We start from the raw sequence: 20,726 nt of genomic DNA on the forward strand, positions 1-20,726 counted from the left end.
GGACAGGAGCTCGACCCCCACAACGCAGCCTGACATAGGGATTCGGGGGCTGGGGGGTGTGACAGGAGTACTGTGCTGGGACTGGCAGAGGAAAACACCTGCGCTCAGTCAGGAACGGGTCAGTGGCAGCCTGAGGACCTGGGGGAAACCCAGGGGTGCTGGCAGGGTCCTGGTGTGGCCATGTCTGTGACAAGACCTGCTGCACTGCAGGCCACTCGCACCACCTGGGAAGCCAGGCCCTGGGAGAATCAAGTGGTTCCCCAGCTGCCTGTCCCTGTCCCACCCAGCAGTCAGACTGCCCCCGCCCCGGGGCCACGCAGCACTCCAGCCACTCACCCAGTCTGGCGTAGATGTGGCTGAGGATCCGGGCTGGCTGCACGCGGATGGGGTAGACATCAGCCACCGTCTGCACCTCAATACCCTGCTTCCGCAGGATGGCCTTGATGGCGTCCGTCTCGGCCAGGATGCAGACTGGCGAGGGCAGAGAGAGACGGCTCAGCTGCGGGAGACCTCCCTGCCCAGGGGCCATCCACCCCTGGGGAGGCTGTCGCCAGCCGCTTGGGCTCCATCACCTCCGAGTCAGCCCCCAACCCAGCTAAGCCATGCTGGGAGGACAAGCTGGGCCCTCCGCCACAAGGGGTGTGGGGTCTGAGAGCCACCCCCAGCAGCAGCCACTGCTGTGCGGGCACTTTCGCCGGCCCTCAGGAGCTTTAATAAACCAGTCCCTTTACACAGCTCGCAGGCCACTGCAGCCACTGCTTAAATGCAGCCACCCCTGGGGAACAGCACAACGGCCGTCGAATGGAAGGGCGATGAGGCAGCTCTAAACCAGAGCGCCGGCCCCTGGGTTCTCAGAGCGCCGTCCGAGCCAAGAGCTTCTCCCCCAACAAGCCAGCCAGTCGCTGGCTCAGCACTGACTCGGAGGGGAGAGCGTGCCAGCTGAGGCAGCCGCGCCGGGGAGGTCCTCCAACCAAGGTCTGCTCTGCCTCGACCCTGCATCGCTTGAGTGATCCCACGGGGCAGGGGGTTACTTCTGCCTTCCCCTCGGGGCACTGCTCACAGCCTGCGTGAAGCCCTTCAGCGCCCAAAGGGGCGACCAGCTGCCCCCCCCGCCCCATTGCCAGACACCAGATCGACTCGGTTACTGGATGCATGCAGCGCAGCTGCCACCCTGCGACCGTTCCCGACCCGGCCCGGCCCACACAGCACACCTACCGCGGACTGCCGCGCTCACCTTGGACCACCACGTCCGGCTTCGGGACAGTAGCAAACCTGCGATTCAGGGGATCGATCTCGCCGGGAGCCAGAAACCCCTGGGTGAGGAAACAACCTGAGCAAGTGCTGCTGGCAGAGACCCAGCTAAGGCTGCCCTCACAGTGCACGGGCTGGGGACCAGACCAGGTGGGGAACCCCCATCCACCAGGTCCAGCCCGGCAGTGCCGCCCGGGCTTCTAACGCCTACAGCAGCGTGGAGAACTGCCCCCCTCCTGCCCCCCCGTGCCGGTTTGGTGCCCTGAGGGCAGATCCTCCCACCAAGAGTTACTTTGCTTCCTTGGAGGGCTTCCGAGCGGCCCATGCACTCAGGGCAGCGAGCACACTGGACTCTCCCGCCCGCCAGGCCCCAGCTCCAGAAGCAGCGAGCCCCACTAGCCAGGGAGGGGGCTCGCCCAGACCGGGCTAGTCCTCGGAGCAGGTGGGCCCGCAGCGGTCGCAGGACGGCGTGCTGCTGGGATGGGCAGCAGTGGCCGGATGCCAAGGGGGCTCTCGCTCTCCCAGCGGAGGGGCGTTTTCCTACAGGGGCTGGGTGGGCGGGCGGTCACCTAGACAGCCCTGCAGGCCCCCCGCCCCCAGCAAGCTTCGAAACAGCTGCCCAGCCAGCTCGCCAGGGCGGCAGCAGCAGAAAAGCGGGAGACAGACCAGCAAGCCCCATGCTGGGACAAGGTGCCTCCGGGAAATGCCACGGACCCCGGAAGACACAGGCAGCAATTCCCTTTCTCAAGCTCCCCCAGTGGCACTGAACTCCCCCAGCCCTCTCCGCGCGGCGGCCAGAGTGAGAGGAAGGGAGGTTTCCTCCTGAGCAGGCAAACCCGGTGGGGGCAGCTCACCTCTGCCAGCAGGCAGCCCAGGATGTAGAGCGACTGGCCCCACAGGTGGGGCAGCTTGCCCAGCGGCACCCGGTCCACAGTGTGGGGATTCCGACACTCCTCCTCCACCTGCAGGAAAAGGGGGCTCAGGCGGCCGACAGCGGCTGCAGCCCCAGAGATACCGCAGGGCCCCAGCCTGCGGCACTAATGGCCGGTCCTGCCCTCCCGCTACGGCGCCCAAGGCATGTTTCGCCATGGGGCTGGTCGGGCACTTCCGCAGACAGCCCTCCAGGCGCTCGCTGAACAGGCTGCGGAAGCAGGTGGCAGCCAGGCACAGGGGTCCTGCGCACTCAGTGTGGGCAGAGAGGGAGCACCTCCTTCAGCCATTCTCACCCAGGTCCGGGGCTGCAGGGCACGGGGGCAGGCCAGCTGCCCAGACCACCCCCACCCCACCCCGCAAGGCTGGCTGGCAGCCCCAGGTCCCAGAGCGCGCGTGGCCAGGAGACAACTCTGCAGGAGCCAGACCTGCCTCACACAGCTGCCCTGCAGCCCAGGGACAGGGACCGTTCCAGGGCCAGCTGGCTGCCTGCCCTGCTGAGACTATGTGGGGCCAGCCAGTTGCCCCAGCAGCCCTGGGACCAGCCCTGGACCTCCCACCTCGCTGGGAGTCCTGGGCTCCTGACCCCAGCTGTGCAGCCACCTCACCCCCCCTGCAGGTTGCAGGGCCGACCCCAGGGCTGCATGTGAGCCCACGGGCGGAGAACCGCTGACCTCCAGGGTGGCAGCGAGAGCGCGAGGCAGGGGAGGGATATTGGATCCCCTCCCTTTAACTCCAGGGGACTTAACGCTGCAGGAAGGGAGGGGCCCTGCAACAGGGGGAGGGCCCTGCAGGGAGGGAGGTCGCCCCGGTGGGGTGGGGCACACAGGTGAAAGCCCTGTGGCTGGGGAGCCCTGAGAGGGGACCTGCCGAAAGCCCCGGGGACAGCAGCAAGCCTGGGCCCTGGGCCAGGCCAATGGGAGCAGGACAGGGGGGTTAGGGACTCGGGGGGCTGCTGCTGGGACAGGTGTGCAGGGCCCTGCTGCGCTCACCTTATCGGGCGGTACACTGTAGAGCTCTGGCACCAGGCGAACGCCATTCTTCCCCTTGATGAGCACAGCCTCCAGGGCCTCCCTGTACTCCTGCACCTGCAGGTACGCACCACACGGCGTCAGCCCCACCGCGCCCCGGGCAGGACCCCGGGCCCCCGGAGCAGCTGGGCCGTGCTGGGGAATGCCAAACAGGACGGGGTGAGCCCACGGCGGGCAGGCCCATGGCTGGCTACGAGCCAGGAGGGGCAGGGACGGGCGACATGAGGGAGCGCATGGTGATTCCCTACTCTGTCCATCCCTCTGGGGCACGGGGACGGATGGGCTGTTGGTCAGGCTCCTTCCAGCCCTTCTGATGTGCTTAAGGAACAGCAGCACCACCGCGCTCATCCCCTGCACCGACGAGGGCCCAGCCTGGCCCCGTGCCCAGGCCAGCCGTGCAGAGGGTGTATGAGCTCATAAGCCACCAGGGCAGGAGCTGACTCTGTTCGACTCACAGGGCCCTGGGCTGGGCTCCTGCACACTACAGCAACAGCAAACACAAAGGCAGCCCAGCTGCTCAGAGCCCCCCCCAGAGCCGGAGCAGGGAGCGCCTGCAGGGCAGGAGAGACAGCCTGACAAGGACACCCTGGGAAGGGGAACATGGCTCCGTGCCCTGGAAGGAGCGAAGCCAAGGGTGGAATGGGAAAGCCCAAAAATGAACAACTCATATGGAACATCAAAGGATACAGTAAACCCTTGAGAAGTGCAATTTCCATTTGAGCTTAACTGCATCAACACAAGTTAATTGCAAAATGAAACCATCCCCCAGTTCCCCCAGCCGGGAGAAACTGCCCCTTAAGCACTTGTGTGCCCCCAGCTGGGAGAAGCCAGGGAGCAGCTGTGCTCTGCAGAGGCCCCAGCTACCCATTCCCCCACTCAGGGGAATTCTGAGGATCTCAATAGCCCCCCGCCAAATTTACATGAAATATGATTTACATGGAGGTTGTGCAGGATGCACAGGGCTGCGCCGAGCCCAGTTCTGAAGATCGAGAACTCAGCTCTGAGAGAAGGACGCAACCTCCGCGTAAATCGAGGGATTACTGTACGTGATCTCAAACCACTGGAGAACTCTCCCTAGCGTCCTCCAGAGAGCGAGCGAGATTGCTCAGGAGTGAAAGTCGGGGTACGAACACACGTGTAAAGTGGGAGGAACCAGAATATATATGATGTTTGTGAGCATCCTGCAGTAGACACATATCGCATCACAAATCCTGTGCGCTGCTCTTGAACTAGGGGCTACAAAGAGAACTGCGTGGGGGTCTCGCATTCACGTGCATTGCAGCTCTTCAATTACTGAGCTTCTCCCCAATTCTGAACAGAATGGCTTTTCTTGCCCTTTTGGTTGCTGACCGCGGCCGAGGGCATTCGGCCCTCAGTGCTGCTGGGACTGCAGCACCGCCCCCACACTCCCTATACATCACACGTCGCCAGAGCTGCAGTGCCACAGCATTTCAAAGGGGCCTGGGGGCAACTGCCCCAGTTTTTACACCCCCGCCCCCCACGCCCTCTCCTCCCCACCCAAGTTCCCCTCCTTCGCCCACCGCACCTGCTCCATGTTGCCGCTGAAGATCCCATCAATAATGAAGTAGGTCCAGAACAAAGGCCACTCACACTCAATGTTCTCGAAGAGCTTCAGCTCCGCGGGCTCGTAATAGAGGCGACTGGGGTCCTATGCAGACACACCTTAGGTCAATCACACACAGCTACAGCTGCGGCTTCCTCCACCCAGCGGCCCAGCCCCGCTGCCTGCTCTGAGCCATCCTCTCCTGACTCCTTGAGCGCTGGGTGCTCACAGGCTGACCTGGGAACTGTGTCGGAAGCAGGGACAGCTGCCCAGTGCGCATGACGGTGTAACCCTGCTTTACGTGGCAGCACGTGACCTGTAAGTCCAAAGAGGGGCAGGCCGAGGAGACGCAGATTTGGGGTTGAGCCCCATGTCTGGGCAGGACCAGAGAGAAGGGCAGGGCAGCCAGGAGAGCTGGGGATCAGGTGAGCGTGTTACAGGACATACCCAGCAGCAGGCTGTGAAGCTGCCTGGAAAGATTGCACAGAGGGCAAGCCCTCACGCACTCACCGTCCAAGATGGATGCGGTTGAGCCCAGGGTATGTTACATCTGAGGCAATGCAGTGCAGGAAGGGGATCGCTTGGGAACCCTCACCGGAGTTAGCGGAGAAAGCTAACAGCAGAAGGCAAGTGCCCCAGGGGCAGCCGCCAGGGAACCCGGGGCGATAACTTCATACCCTGAGCCCAACACCTGGACGCAGGCTACACCTTCCCATCTCACCAGGATCCAAGACCAAGCCTTCCCTAGGTCACCCACAGCCCCACACACTGCCCTTCCGCAGCTATCACTATGGCGTGTCACTGCTAAGGGCTGCAGGCTGCTAGCTGGGAAGCTATCCAGACAGCGATCTGCTGAGCCACCTCGCGAGCCCCTTCAACTCCAGCTGGGAAGAATCCAGGGGACCCGCTACACCACGGGGCCCAGGTCTGAAGAGTGAGAACTAACCTGCTTTACCTGCCTGCTAAAGAGCGTAGCTCTCACCCTGAAACAAACGTGATAGCTGCAGAGCCCAAAGTCAGGGCAAGGAACAGCAGCAGATCTACTGCCAGGGGCTTCGGTTTAAAATGGGTGCGTATTCCCAGCACCGCCCCAACGTGCGTGTTACAGGGCTCCTGACAGGCCAGAGGATTCCGTCTCTGGCAGCTGACTGGAGCCCTCGTTACCCCCCCGGCTCAAAGGGTTTGCACACAAGAGCTGGGAGCTCCGTTCTGTACAACGTGCTCCCAAAAGGCCTGGAAGAAGCGTCTCTGGCCTGGCTGCAGCAGGCTTTGGCTGATGTGCAGCAGTGCGGAGTTTAGCAGAGTTGCACAAAGTTTACCCCAAGCCCCTGCTCCTCAAACGGCCCCTGGCCAGGGGCTGCTGCTGATCCCTGCGCACGCAGCTGCAGAGCAGAACTCCAGGGATGGGGGGACCCAGCTGTGCGAAGGCAGAAGAGGCGTGAGGGGAGGGAGAGGAGGAAAGGGGCAGCTCCCCCCTCCTGGAAGGTCGCATTTCCCAGGGGAAGGGAGCAGGGAGCTCAGTGCTGGCCACTGACTCCTCCCAGGAGGCCCTGTCTGCTGTCTGAGTGCTGCAGACCTGGCCAGGACCACCAGAGCAGTGGGAAGAGCAGGAGGGGGCCATAGGCCTGACTACACCACACTCCTGCAAGAGCCAGCTGGTCCTCACTGACTGCCCGAGAGATGGTCAGCCAGGAAATACGCCCCATCCCCACGCAGGCCCCAGCGCCAGGCTGGACAGACCTCCTCTCCAGCAGCAGTGAACAGCCAAGGCGCCGCTGTGCTTCCATAATCCTCTGCCGCCTGGGCACCCTGCGTAAGCCAACACCGCTGCCCCACTGCACACTGGTTCTCGGGGCCGTTACTGTACAGAGACTTCAGTGATCCCTGAACTCAAGGCCCCTGTGCGCGCTGCCTGAGAGCCATCCAGGGGCTTCCTTTCTCCTATGCCCTCTCAGGGCTGATGTTCCAGAGACACCCCCTTGCTCCAATCGAGGCTGAAGCAGAGGAAAGCCCCGCAGCAAAACCCACCACACTCACCTCTTTGGGGGTCCTGTACCCATCCCGGAGGAAGCGGCAGCAGCCGTAACGCCCCTGGGGAGAGAGGAAAATTCACGTGGGGACCGGCGCTACAGGGCAGCAACAGCAGCACTGGAGCGTCACTACAGAACCACTGCCCAACATAGCCCGCCCGGGCTCCCCACCCTCTCTCCTCAGCAAGGCCCCAGCCCGGGGCTCCCAGCCGGCCGTGTGCCAGCAGGGAACTGGGCTTAGCACCCTTACGGCTCCCCCACTGGCTGGCTGACCAGCCAAGCTCCAGGGCAGAGCTCAATGCCCAGCAGGCCCCAGGAGAAGGGACCAGTCTCAGGGATGGGTTTGCTCCCGGTTTCCCTGCTGGGGGAGGGCCCCAACAGCTGTTCTCTGCCCCTCCGAGAGGTGGTGGGGTCCTAACAGCTCTCCTTCAGAGGGCAGCCCAGAGACACACTCACCTGCAGCTTTGTAATGATCTCCTGCTTCGTTATCTCCACCAGCTCGCTGTCCTCCACGGCGAAGGCGGGGTACGAGATGACCGAGAGCAGGCTGGCATCAATCTCCTTGGAGGTGGAAGCCCTTGGCAGCATGGAATGCAGAATAGACTAGGAAGGAGGAGACACAGGGATACCAGACATGGGTCTTTGCATGAACTGCTTCCGCAGGCCGCATGTTACGGGGACACCAGGGCTAGGCTGGGCCTGGGAGCGTGGGCAGTTGTGGACAGCGGGGATCCAGGGTTAGTCTCGAGATGGGCCTGGGTGTCACGGCACATGGGGGCCAACTGGCCCTGCCCCCCTCCGCAGGCAGATGCGACTCTCACTCAGCAGGGAGAGCAGGAGGGGGACCACTGGAGTGAGACCTTTGCAGCTCTCCCCATGGCCCGCCGCAGGCTCGGAGACGACTAGCGCAGCCTGGGACCGAGCAGGAGCAGGACTCCCAGCTGCTGGACTACCGGGCGGTCCTCCTACCTGGCAATGCTGCACCTCATCCGTCAGGACGTGGATGACCGACTGAGGGCCTCCCTTGGCACCAAAGAGGTCGAGCTCGTCCAGCGCTTCAAGGGCTGCCTGTGATGGGGGGGCGGGGGGCAGGAGGGAGCCAGGCAGAGAACACAGCCGGTAAAGGCAGCTGCTGATGCTGCAGCTCTAGCAGGACAGCGAGATACTGAAACCTGAGCCCAGCCCCCACCTCCACCAGCGCAAGGAACAAAGAGAGGAGATTGGAGAGGGGGCCCCAGGAGCAGGACCTGGGGTTGGACCGTGGAACTCCATCCCCGCCCCCGCATCACCCAGAGCCCACCTGCTCAGGCCTCACCAGGAGGCCGATGCCGGCAGCAGACGGCATTTAGACATAAATGCCCAGAAATCTTGGGGCTCCACCCCTCGGCTCGAAAGGGCGACATGACAGCAGCTGTCCCAGCCCGGCACCTGGCTGCCACCAGGGTGTGCCTCAGTGGGCGGCTACAGAACACCAGAACCCCCTTTTGCAGACGGGGAAACTGAGGCACCAAAAAAGCACCAGCTTGCTCAAGGCCACACAGAAAAATCCCACTGCAGGACTAGGACCCGCTGGGCCACACTGCACCCGGGCTCGGCGGTATGATGTTATCACGAGGATGGCAAACAGCAGAGCCACCCCTCTACCCCCACTCCCCTTACCCGGCTTTTCGCCTCTGACACCTGGGGCAAGGCTTAAGATGAATTAACCAGACCCCCACCAGGAGAGGAAATGGCCAAGCACAACGAGGTTCTAGCACAGACCCTTCAGCGAGACTGAGGGGCTTCGACATGCCAGTGCGTACGGACATGAGCACTTGTCTCTACACAGGGACTCCCCCTGCTGCGCCCGTGATCTTGGCCTGATCTGCAAAGAACCAGGGAAAGAGCCCTACCCCACCTTGCGCACATCAACCAGAGAGAGGACACACACTCCAGCTGCCAGGCCCCCCATCATTTGGGCGCTGCAGCCAGTGGGTGTTTTATGACCCTCTCCTGCAAGCAGAGAGGAGCTGCATGAGGCAGGCTGGAGGGCACAGCCTCTCCCAGTGCCCGGCAGGAGTGTTATTTCAGCCTCCTCCAACATACAGCTCCCAGCTCCCTCTCCAGGCTCACCTTAGCCATGCCGATGGAACTCACGTTCAGCTCCGTGATTCCCTGGTTCGTCTTGTCTCCACGTTCCCATATCCCAAAGTCCTGCCAGGAATCAACAGCAGCACATCAGCACGGCAGGTGGAAGAGCAGAGCAGGGACCCAGCACAGTCGGCACCAACAGCGCATGTTGCAGGATAGGCCCTGGCAACTCGCAGGGTGGAGAAATCCCCTGGGCCCATACTAAAGAGAATGGACATTGCACCTCTCGTTACAGCACAGGTGCTCAATGCAGGGAGGAGAATTCTGCAGGTACAAACCCCTTTGTAACTATCCCCGGCTCTTACATGGGGATTTTCATTGCCAGAGCTCACAGCACTTTTCTGCAAAGAGTTATGCTCACCCCGGCCCCAGGGAGGCAGAACACAGGTGTTCTCGCTGGACAGTGGAAACTGAGACCCATGACCACACAAGGGGTCTATAATGGAGCAGGAAATCAAACCTGGGCCTCCCAAGGCAGAGGGCTCTGCCTACCCACTGGGCTACCCTTCCTCTGACAGGAACAGGGAGCTGGTCTCACGCCTTGTTTTCAACATGTATTCCGTATGTTAGAAAGCCCTGGCTGCAGGCTGCTGTGCTGGCTGGAGCAGCCGTCCTCTGACGGGGCAGTTAGAGCTGAGCTCACTGGGAAATAGACGACCAGATTTCATTACATTTCGAGTGATGGCATCCTGCATCTAACACACGAGCAAGTACATGGGCCTCTTCACACAGAGCCACACAACAACCCTACTTTACAAGTGGGGGAAACCGAGGCACAGCATAGCAGCAACACGCCTGAAGTCACACACTCAAATCAGACATGGGACTCCTGAGGCACAGTCCCGCATCCCTAGCCACTGGCTACAGAAGAATCATTTCTGCCATTTCACCCTTCAGCCAAAGCCAGGCGAAAAACACTGCAAATCCCACTGACGCCAGCAAAACGTACGTCGAAAGCAAAACTGGACGACCCCGAGTGCTGGCAGGCGTCCCAGACAAAAGGCTAAGCCGCAAGTTGGGAAGCAGCTGGAGGAGAGGGATGCGCGCTCGGGATGGTCGGGGACAGTCCCAGGGCAGATCCGCAGGGCTGGGCTCACTTCCCAGGCAGGACACTGGAAAGGAAAGCCCGACTCCACCTCCGCGCCCTCCCACTCCCCCAGCCATTGCCCTGTGAAGTCACATGGGGGGTTCTGTGCAGCTGGCACAACAATGTTCCCGAGTGAATCGCTGCCTTTGAGAGGGTGTGGCAAGAGCTCCCCTGGGGCTCCCAGGGCTCTGGCCCGGGCTTTCAGCGGGCTCAGAAGGAGAGGGCAAAGCACCGCATCCCTGCACAGAGCCTCTGGCAGCTGGAGGGTCCCTGCCAGTTGGGGGCAGCCGCTCTTCCAGCCCCGGTGCCCTGGCACAGAGCACTCAGCTCCACTGCGCTGCCCTGACAACAGAGCGCTGCTCGAGGCAGTCCCTGCTGCTGCCTGAGCAGCCCAGCACTGCGCTGCAGGCAGGGTCAGGGTAGCAGCGCAGGCCTGTCACAGCAGCAGGGCTAGGAAGAGGCCGGTAAGCTATGCACACTGTGCCCAGGGCCCTACCCTAGTGCAAACCAACCCCCCCACCACGCACACCCCAGCGCCAAACCCTCTCCCCTCTGCCCCCGGCCAGCAGCAGATGCAGCTAACCCTGGTCACGCAGCAGGGCTGGGCCGGGCCGCGGGCGGGCTACTCACGGCGGTTTTATAGGCCGCTTCGATGTAAAACACGACGTTCTGTATGAAACTGACCTCGTCCAGACTGTAGATGATGTGAAGCCCTGGAGCAGAGAGGATAGTCAGTGGCCGCGCTGGCTGGCCGCCTAGCCCATCGCGTGTCAGAGGCCCCATACCCTGAGCATCCCCTCATTAAAGCCACACACGAACCCTGGCAGCTCACACACACCGCTAAGAGCTCACTCATCTCATCCGCCTGCCCCCCCGCCCAGGTTGGGCTCCTCACGCCCCTGCCAAGATCTCACCCCCACTTCTCCCCATGGGAGGAGAGCTCGAGGGTTCCCAGGGAGGTCAGTGCCGACCCTCCCACGCGGCTGCTTGTGGGCCCAGGGCCAGGACAGAAGGCAGCTCCTTTCCCTGGCTGCACGTCACACCCTCCTGTCACACGCCGCACGTGCGGGCCCAGGGACCAGAGGCTGCAGGAGCGTCACACAGACGCGGGGAAGCAGTGAGCCCCGGAGGCTGTTGTCTGACCCGTCAGCGTTCAGGGCACACCGCACCTGCCTGGAGCTCTGCGGGCGCCATGGAGAGGACCCCCGAGGAGCGAACGCTGTTTGCTCTCACGCTCCCGGCAGCGCGTACCGCCCCGAGCAGCCAAGGGAGCGGCAACACTCGGGGCCCAAAGGCAGTTACACAACACGACGGGCCTGGTCTCCACAGGGAGCTCCACCAGTTTCACTGAAGGTGGGATGTTAAACCGGTTTAGCTGCACTGGTGTGACTGGCTGTGTGGATGGCCTCACGGCAGCTTACGCCTCACGTGCGACATGACGTCGCCCCTTTCGCTTCACCCCCGCAGCCTCTGCTGCTGCTCACCCCAAGCAGCGAGGGGAAGGGGGAGTCTGAACTGGTAAAACCAAAGCGAGTTTCAGCCTGAGCCCGCTGGAGACCAGACAGCACCAGCCATCCACCCGTCCCCAGGACAGGGAGGGAGCAGGCGACGGCCACGCAAGCTGCCTCTGAGCACCACCCGTCGACAAACTTCAGCCCAGCCCCAGGGGCGCACTCAGCCCTGGGGCCTGAGGCTGCCAGCTGTGCCGAGCTCTGTTGAGCACCGTCTCCTAGGAAGGCTCTGAGCCAAGTTGGCTGCTGCAAAACAGCAGCGGAGCTCAGTCTGAGCAAACTCCTGCCGCCCCAGCACTCGCTCAGCTCCAAGTGTCCTGTTAGGCAGGCTTCAGCCCTGTCCCAAGCCACTCGCTCCAGGGCCCAAGGGTGTCACCACCAGCTGCCAGGCACACAATGTGCCTGTCGGACAGCGGCTGGGACTTGGGACTTCAGTGCGCTGCGGAGAGGTGCTATCAGCCCTGCCAGCGTTCAGAGAGCACCAGGAGATGCAGTCGGGCCAGGAGCTTAGCCGTGGATATAACCACACGAGCCAACAATGCTCTCAGACCCCTGCTGTCCCTCCACTGGCGCCCACTGCCTTTGGAGGGCCTGGCCCAGCCATCTCCCAACACGGCTCCCTATGCCGGCATCAGCCTCCCAATTCTCCCTTCACCGGCGCCCACTGCCTTTGGAGGGCCTGGCCCAGCCAGCGGAGCCCAGCCACCTCCCGACACGGCTCCAAACGCCACGCTCAGCCTGCCAGGAGGCCCCGGAGCGTTGGGACCGCACTCTAAGGTGAGAGCTGCTCCCCCTCCCAGCATTTCACCGACTCGAGGGACGCGCGCGCGCTACAACGCAGGGCTGGCGAGGCTGGGCACAGACCTTCAGGGCTCCAAGACAGACCAGGCCCACACACACACACACACACCAGAAACATGACGCCAGGGCAAGGGGTGAACGACGCCAGCCGGGAAACACATCCCTCTCCCCGCGACAGACACACAGCTGTGCCTTCCATGCTGCTCCTCCAAGAGGCACAGCAAAGCCTCAGCCACAATGCTGAGTCCCTTCACACAGGCCGCGAGGCAGATGGTGGTGCTGGAGAGGCCTTCAGCGCCTGACTGCGGAGCACCTCGAAGCTCGTCCCTCTGAGGTAGGGTAATATTGTCACCCTAACTTTATAAATGGGGAAACTGAGGCACGTGCATGTGGCACAAGGTGCCCCGGGCTGCACAATCGATCCTGGAAAAGCCAGGGACAGATGCCAGCTCTCATCTCCTTGGCTTTACGTCAGGTACTAGAGGTCGTTCCCCAGACTGCGGCTGAACCCAGGAGCAGAGGCATTTTCCAGGCTCAGGAGTTATGTGTGGTGACAGAGAGGGCACCAGACTGGAAGTCAGTCGACGTGTGTTCTCCTCCCAGCGCCAACACCAGCCCTCCCGCGGCCTGGGACAGACCAGTGCCCACCCTGTGCCTCGATTCCCCCCTCTGCAGCGCAGGGAGGACAATACTTCCCTGGCTCTCGGGGAGCACAGAGTGCTCATTCACCAGCCCCTGTGCCGAGGTACCAGCGCCAGAGAGGTGCCCAGAAGTGAGCGTTACCAGAGGCTGTCATCTGTGCCAACATGAGCAGGTAAATTGATGTGGCATCCAACTGCAAGTGGCCCCACTGGTCATCTCCAACCACGGTGGCACAGGTGTGGGTGTTGTACTTGGCATGGAAACTGTCCTTGGGGCTCTGGCTGTACTTGAAAGCCTCCACCTTCTCCACCTGCAGCGTTCAGCAAGACAAGGAAAGGACTGAGAGTGTGGGGGGGAGGTGGGGGCTGGCAGAGTCTCCCAGCCCTGCAGGCAGGTTACACAACTCCGTGAGCAGCTTCGAGTTACAACTTTCTGGGAAGGGCAGGTGGGGCTGGAAACTTCCCCCCACGAGGGCAGCGCCACCGCAGTGGCCAGAGCAAGGCTCACAGACTGCTCCAGGGCCCGCGTGAAAGGGACACATGCACCTTTCAACATGCCAGGCCTGACGGGTGGCAGCAGGCCCAGGGCGTGGCACAGCTGGCATTAGCACTGAATGGAGGCGCTCCGCCTGGAGGGCAGAGGCTGCAGGGAGCAGCTCTTTCGCTCTCCACAGCTGGTGCTGGGGGGCTGCTCTGTTAGGAGGCGGCTCAAGGACACAGGAGCTGGGACGTGGCTACTGGGGGTTTGCAGGAGGTGGCAGTAAAAGGGGGCCAATGATTCCTGTAAGGCCCAGAGCAGAGAAGGAGAGCAGGGATCTTACGGAGGCAGAGTTGTGCTTCAGTCCTACTTGGTCCCAGTCGCCCCGATTCGGGGCAGAAAGGCTGAGGTTTTAACCCCACCTGAGCCAGGAAACGCCAGGCCCATCGCCTCAGCAGGACACACAGCCGCACAGCACGCTGCTGCCACCAGGGAGGAGTTCTGGCTGCGCGCATCACGCTCGCACCCCAGAGCAAGAGGCCGCTGTGCTTGGACAATGGCAGGAGCAATTCACAGACAGCACCAGCCGGGCAACGCACCGGCAGCCTGTCGGATGGGGTTCTGTGAGGGCACTAGGCCAGAAGGCTAGTCCCATGGCGTGGACAGGCTGTTCAGCAACTGTGGGGTCATAGGCTCCAGGCTGCTTTGAACCCTTCCCTGCCAGGCCCTTGTGCCTTTTCACACCTGGGCCACAGCTGCTCTTTTGCCCTGTCTGTCAGGTCAGCGCCTGACAACAAGGGACTTCAGCTGTGTGGGGTGGGGAGGCCCCACCTGTACCGTACCTGTCTCATCATACACTGCAGCAAGCCCCGCATCAGCTTCACCACACTCTGCAGAAAGGAGCAGACAACCGGCCTGTTAAACACACCCTGCCTGGGGAGAGCACTGGCTCGGCAGCGGCAGCTGGCGCGTGACCTTTCTGAGCCCTGCAGCCTGTAACTGGACCCACCGCTCACATTCTCCACAAGGGACAACCTGATCTGCTGCCGCAGGAGAAGAAAATCCCCAGGGCTGCAGCAGCTTTGAGTCATCTCAGGCTAACGACAAAGTTAGGACCTTTACAGGCGTTACCCTTACACATCGGGGCTAGAAGCGCACACAGCAATTCTGGTGTGGGGCTTGGTGTGTAGGGGGCGGCTCCGCAGCAACCCCCTCGGCCAGTGCTTACAAGAACAGTTTGATCTTTGCTCAGTCTCCAGAGATTAGAGGGGTCAAGTTGCAGGCGAGACTCAAGACATTATTGGTGAGCTGTCCAAGCCCTCCAATTCTCAAGCCCCAGCCAGTTCCTCGTACCTGCTCCAGTTCGTAGGCTTTTGCCTTGTCCTCATCACGGTCTGCGTTCTTGCGATACGCCAAGCCCAGGCCCCACACTGACAGCACGCTGTAGACGTTATCCCGGACCCAGGCATCTTTGTGATCGCAACTGGCTGGGAGCAACCCTGTCACCGGGTCCTGCAGCACCGGGGAGGAAAAGAGAGACATGAATTCAACTCAGGGGAAGGCACGCCACGGGGGAGGCGAGCAGGCTGGGAACGGGGATCTTGGTTATCCTTGAGAAAAGCAAAGGCTTCTTGTGTTATAGGCTAAGACTGTGTCTGCACACTTACCCAGCTACCCTTCTGGTCCACCATCACCATGAGGTTAGAGCCCAGCACAATTTAAGAGCCTTCCTTTCCTTCATTAAGGTCTCTAGACTGCACCCCCAGGAGATGGGGGCGATAGCACTGCCCTGTTCTACAGACAGGGAAACCGAGGCACAGCATCTCGGTGACTCGGCCAAAGCTGCCGGGGAAGGATGGAAGAACAGGGAGAATCAAACCTTGCTTTCCCGCGCCCCGTGCTCATGTTGTAGACTCAGGACATTCCCTTCTCCCTAAAAATCTCAACCTCGCTGAAACTCAAGACGTCTCGTTTTTGAATGGCCCCGAACCCACAATCCCCGCTGCTGATCACAGCGCTGTGAAGGCAGATGTTCCACGAGGCACAGCCGGCAAGGGAAGAATACAGCCGTAAGAATACACCCAGAATACAGCCATCTCGGGGCCCATTTGGGAACTTCTGCCTAAGAGCTCTGAACCCTACCCTGTAAGCACCGCTTGCTGGAGGAGGCGACAGCTGCACACTTCCTCGGGGTCTCCCCGCAACGTGGCCAGTGGCTGGGGCATGGTGTGATGTGAGCACCTGGGACTGGGAACTACACACGGCAGGACCCAGGTTTGAAATCTGGGAGAAGAAGGTCAAAGTCTGTGTAACTTACGCCTCCTTGCTGCTAAGTGCACCAGGCCACGGCTCAACTCTGTGCAGAGACACCCCCAGGGCACAGCGGTCCCCAAAGCTGGGCTAGACTGCACGCACATCCCACCAGCACAGCGCATGACCCCGGGCCTCTCTCTCTGCAAAGCTCAGCGGGTGTTAATCACAGCCTGCACCCTTCCTCCAGCACTGCCAAGCCAGCCAGCACACCAGAGCGCTGCACTGACTTGCTCCACTGAGCCCAGCCACCCACCCACCGGCACATGCCCCTTCCTCTCGCACAGGTCTGAGCTGCAGGGGCCCTCCTCACCCCTTCTGCCAGGGAGCCGTCCGAGGCAGCAAATCCAACTATGTCTGCACAAGGAAGACCCCCTGCCACTAACCGCAGAGCCCAGCCCCCAAGACCACAGCCTGGCACCACGGGCACCGTCGCATTGGCCAGCCTCACGCTTGTGAACAGCGGGACTGACCTGGAAACGGCCCCCAGGCCCTTCTCCCCTGTCCCCAGTCCCAGGAGCTTAGCTCACCCGCCAGCCTGCTTTCAATCCCCCATTCACTAGCTCAGCAGCACCAACAAACCCTCATTGTCCCGCAGCCCTTCAAGGCCTGGGGGAGGGGCAGGCACACACGGCTGAGCAGGGCAGGCCGGACGGAGAGGAAAAGGGTTTCCCCAGCGCCCGCCAGAGCAGCGAATCCCAGGCAGCGCCGGCACTCTCCTGGTGGAATCACAGCTGGCCCGAAAAGCCGAGGGGCCCTTGGGAAAGAGTCTGTCTCCCCCACAGACCAGCTCCTCTGCAGGGCTCGTGCGACCCGATTCACCCCTGCACTCAGACGCCACCGGCCTCCCCCTTCTAGCCACGTTCTCTGGGCTCCAGGACACTTGGCATCTGGGGAGTGCACCACCCCCATATGTCTGAACTCAAACTCTCCAGCTCCTGGGACTCCCCAGCCAGCTCTTGTGCTGGGGCACCGCCCTTCAGCGCTGCACCACAGCTTTTTGACTCGCAGGGAGGCTCTCCACTCCCACCCCAGCACCAGGCCTCTTCGCACACCTCTCTGCCGCGCTGCAGGTGTCCTGTCCGGCTCGGCTAGGCATACCCAGGCCAGCTCTGCTCCAGGCGGAGTCAGAGCCCGTCCGAGACCAGGGCACATGCTCAGGCACCCATGCGCTTCCACAGCTTCGCTCGCCCTAGCCGGAGAATTCACTCAGCACCAGAGCAATCACGCCTTCCTGCTCCAGAGCAGCCCTACCCTTAGCATCTGCTATGGGGGGTGAGACTTCCGCACCCATCTACCCCCCCCCGTGATGGAGTGGGGGATACCTGTGTGTGTGTGAGTGGCTCACAGAGGGTGTGGGGCTCCTGCTGAGGGTAACCTTGATGACCAGCTAACACCTTTGTATTGGAGACAAAGGAGGAGGTGGAGCCTGAGGGGTTTGAATTGGAACTGGGAGTTGGAAGCAGTTAGGCTGGGCTGAGGGAGAGAGAGACAAAGAAGGGGGCAAGGCCCCAGCTCTGGGGGCCCCTCGGGGCCTCCTCTCCCCAACATGGATGGGACTGGCTGTCTCTGCCGGCTGTACTGACTCCTCTGTACGATGCTGTGTCCTGTCGGCTAATAAACCTGCTGTTTTCCTGCTAAGTAAGAGACTCTCCTGCCTGCGGACGGGGTGCAGAGCTTGGGGGACCCCAGAACCCCATCACACTGGTGTCAGAAGTGGGATGTTCTGCACCCTGAGGATGGAGCATCCAGCAGTAAGTGACCGGGGCCCTGGAAGAAGTGGGGCCTGCGAGACCCAGGTGTGCTGAAGGGCAGTGAGGTGCAGCTCCCCAAGGCGGAGGGGCCTGCGGCCGAACCCAAGCAACTGCGGTCGTGGTCCTCAAGAGGGGGTGTCACACCCGAGCAGGGGTTACTCCTGGGAATCTGTTGGAGTCGGTCCCAGAAGGTGGAGGGGCCGAGAGCCCAACCTCCAGGAACAAGTGACCCCTGAGGAGGCCGACGCTGAATGAGTTCTTCCCAAGACAGTGTGTTCATGGTCCCTGAGAGCGGGTGCCACACTGAAGAAGGGGTTCTGCTGGGAGTCTGTTGGAGTCGGTCCCAGAGGGCGGAGGGGCCTATGGCCTAACCCTGGGCAGCTTGTGACCCGCAAGGAGCCTGGCACACTGAAGGGATTCTTCCAGGAAGCGTGGGGTGCAGAGGGCATCAGCCTGAGAGCCTGCAACCACGCTGAGCAACTCCGCTGTGAAGTGGCAGCACCTGGAAACCGAATCAAGATTAAAGAAGCTGGACAAGGCAGCGTGGATGTGCAGTGGCAGAGCTGAGGGCTGGGGAGAATCCTACAGAGGTGAGCCCGGATCGGGGCAGGGAAGACTGCATGGAGCTCTGAACCGAGTGGCCTGCCGCAGCTCAAGGAGGGAAGGAGCGATTCCAGCCCATCGTCTACTAGTGGCCAAGACAGACCTGCGAAGAGTTTTCCAGGCCTGGGCCAAGGAAGGTGCCTGTGTGTCTGTGCAGGAAAGCAGCTGATCCACTGGGAATGGCAAGTTGTCTGTGAGAGAAGCTGCTTCACCTTCTGTGTGTGTGTGGAGACCAGCCGGGGGGCTGGGACAAAGGAGAGAGTGTCTCCCATTGTCTGTCTGTGTTGAACAGCAGCAGCAGCAGCCTGGGGAGAGAGCAGAGCCTGCATTTGGAAAAGGTGCCAATGAGGAAACTAGCCCATTGTCTGAGGAAGATTCACCAGCCTGGGGTGGCTGGAGAAGAAACCACCAGAAAAGAGCATTCCAGGTGTGTCTCTGAATCCAGCCATGGGGGCTGGAACACAGGGAATGGCTCCGGGATGGGGCAGTGGTATCCCTGCTAAGGACACTGGTCCTTGGTGCAAGAAAAGTGCTTCTGCTTCTGGGGATGTGAATCCTTTGCCTGAGCCTGTGGGGGCTCGAGATGGAGCCAAGATCCCAGAGCTGGATCTGAGGGCAGCTGAAGCCCAGATGGGAAGTGGGCCTACCTCTGTGTCTCTCAGGGGGGATGATGCTTTAACTTGGTCTAATCCAGTTAGGATCATCAGGAAACCCCAGAGACCAGACGATTCTGGTACTTGTTCTTTGCCTGATGCTGAGGTGTTATTGGGAGGGGGTGAGAGGACTCTGTCCTACCAGAGTCATCCTCTCGCCAGGACACAAGAACAGACGGGCAATGGAGTTATGCTGAGTGATGAAGATAAAGGAGCTGGTAGCAGAAGGGAGGAAAGGGATCCTAACCTTCTGTCTGGTGGTACTGGCTGTCTGCCTGGAGGGGGATTACAGGGGAATCTGCCTAACGGGCCAGAAGTGATCCTGGGTGTAGGTGAAACCCAGGAGCTGGTTGTGGCTCAAGGGAGCAGTGCCCCCGTGGAGGCAGACAGGGGTGAGTTATTGTTTGGGGAAGCTCTTAAGGAAGAGAATTTCCCTGAAACTTTTCCTGACCAGTCTGTGGGGACTGCAGAAAATGGGAGTGAGGTGAAGGAGAGTGAACAGGAAAGGTGCTTGTCTGTAAGCACCAGAGCAGCCCTTTGCCTAGGGAGAAGTTTGTTTCAGCTCCTGATGGCCAGGACCTGCCTGAGTGTGAAACCACTGGCTGTGCTCTGGAAGGGTCCAAAGCAGGCAGTGTAAAAGTTTCTCAGGAATTGGAAGTTGGTGCAAGTAAAGTGAAAACTATCAGGGAATGTGAGCAGCCCTGTGAGAACCAAATAAAACAGCTGCACAATCAGTCTCTGTAGGATGCAGGAGAGCGCCAGCAATTCCCCATCTCCAGATGGTGGAAACACTTATATTCTCACACTGGACTCCAATTCTGATTCCACGGGGAGGCAGAAGTTGGAGGTAAAAGGACAAAGATGCTGTGGGCCTGGTGGGCCAGTAAGGGATAAACAGGGATTCCTTCATGTGGATTCTGCGTCTGGGACTCACAAAACAACTCTCAGAAAGCAGTTTGGTTTGCAAATTTCCAGACTGGCAGGAAGGGGGCCGTCTCCTTGAGATCATCAATGGCCCAGCTCTTGTTAGAAGGGAGGGCACAGCCAGAGAGATCAAATTTCCACCCCAGGGGGCAAGAGAGAAGATTAGAACTTGATGGTGCTAAGAAAGGCCTCAGCCATTTATCCCCAAAATACCAGATTCTCAAGGAGGTTACACAAAAGTCGTGGTCTACCAAAGAGCAACGTAAATGTACAGTTGCAATGGGTTTGTTCTGTTACTCACGCTGACTGCTGTAACCAAGGGGTGCTGCTACCAAAAGCTGTAGAATTGTACCATGCACTGAATGTTTGGAAAGAGCCATGTGACATGATGACATTGATGTAGAAGCATGAATTGTATGTTGAAGGAGTCTGTAACTCTGAAATGTCACCATTGTTCCCTGTAACTAGTCTTGCAACCTCTGACATGAGAAGGAACATTCCAAACCTATTGTGTGGCATGAAAGGGGAAACTGAGGCAGACAGCCATTGTGGTGGTCTGGCTAAATGCCAAGGATGGAAGCATTTGTACCTTCCGTTACTGGACTGTAACTGAATTCCAGACATTGGCTGGAGCAGCTGTATGGACTGGTGGTCAGATGGGGCAGGACCCAGACCACAAAAGACCTGTTTGATCTGTTGGTGCTGCAGCATCTGTATGGGCTCTGCCCGCCCGACTTGAGAACGTGGCTGACGGACCGGGGCCGAAGCAGGGAGACCGACCAACCCAAGGGAACTAAAGGGACTTGCCCGGCTGCATCACATGAAAAGGGCCAAGACCAAGCTCCTGACTTGGAGCCTCCCCCAGCAGGACTATGACGTGGAGGTGGTGCACATCGAGGGGAGAACAGAGGGTACAGCCGATGCCCTGTCACAAGGGGAGAGCCCCGAACTTCCCCAGGTCACCAGTTAAGTGACCCCGCTCAGTTCGGTCTGGAAGGGGGGAGAGATGTGATGGAGTGGGGGATACC

At 60.8% G+C, this 20,726-nt stretch overlaps 1 protein-coding gene across 2 annotated transcripts in view; it reads right to left on the bottom strand.

Moving 5' to 3' along the window:
* PHKA1 (phosphorylase kinase regulatory subunit alpha 1) overlaps positions 1–20,726 on the bottom strand; it is a 58,195-nt gene that overhangs the window by 34,227 nt on the left and 3,242 nt on the right. For both annotated transcript variants that reach the window (XM_075008101.1, XM_075008100.1), the window contains exons 2-14: positions 14,808–14,966; positions 14,297–14,344; positions 13,119–13,287; positions 10,654–10,736; positions 8,919–8,999; positions 7,776–7,874; positions 7,263–7,409; positions 6,814–6,867; positions 4,759–4,881; positions 3,174–3,269; positions 2,106–2,213; positions 1,235–1,313; positions 337–471 (exon numbers count right to left, since the gene is read on the bottom strand). In XM_075008101.1, coding sequence (XP_074864202.1) covers positions 337–471; positions 1,235–1,313; positions 2,106–2,213; positions 3,174–3,269; positions 4,759–4,881; positions 6,814–6,867; positions 7,263–7,409; positions 7,776–7,874; positions 8,919–8,999; positions 10,654–10,736; positions 13,119–13,287; positions 14,297–14,344; positions 14,808–14,966 — 1,381 coding nt within the window. The remainder of the gene's footprint in view (positions 1–336; positions 472–1,234; positions 1,314–2,105; positions 2,214–3,173; positions 3,270–4,758; positions 4,882–6,813; positions 6,868–7,262; positions 7,410–7,775; positions 7,875–8,918; positions 9,000–10,653; positions 10,737–13,118; positions 13,288–14,296; positions 14,345–14,807; positions 14,967–20,726) is intronic.

This window comes from Carettochelys insculpta, chromosome 13 (assembly GCF_033958435.1).
Source record: "Carettochelys insculpta isolate YL-2023 chromosome 13, ASM3395843v1, whole genome shotgun sequence".
NCBI classification, from domain to species: domain Eukaryota; kingdom Metazoa; phylum Chordata; order Testudines; family Carettochelyidae; genus Carettochelys; species Carettochelys insculpta.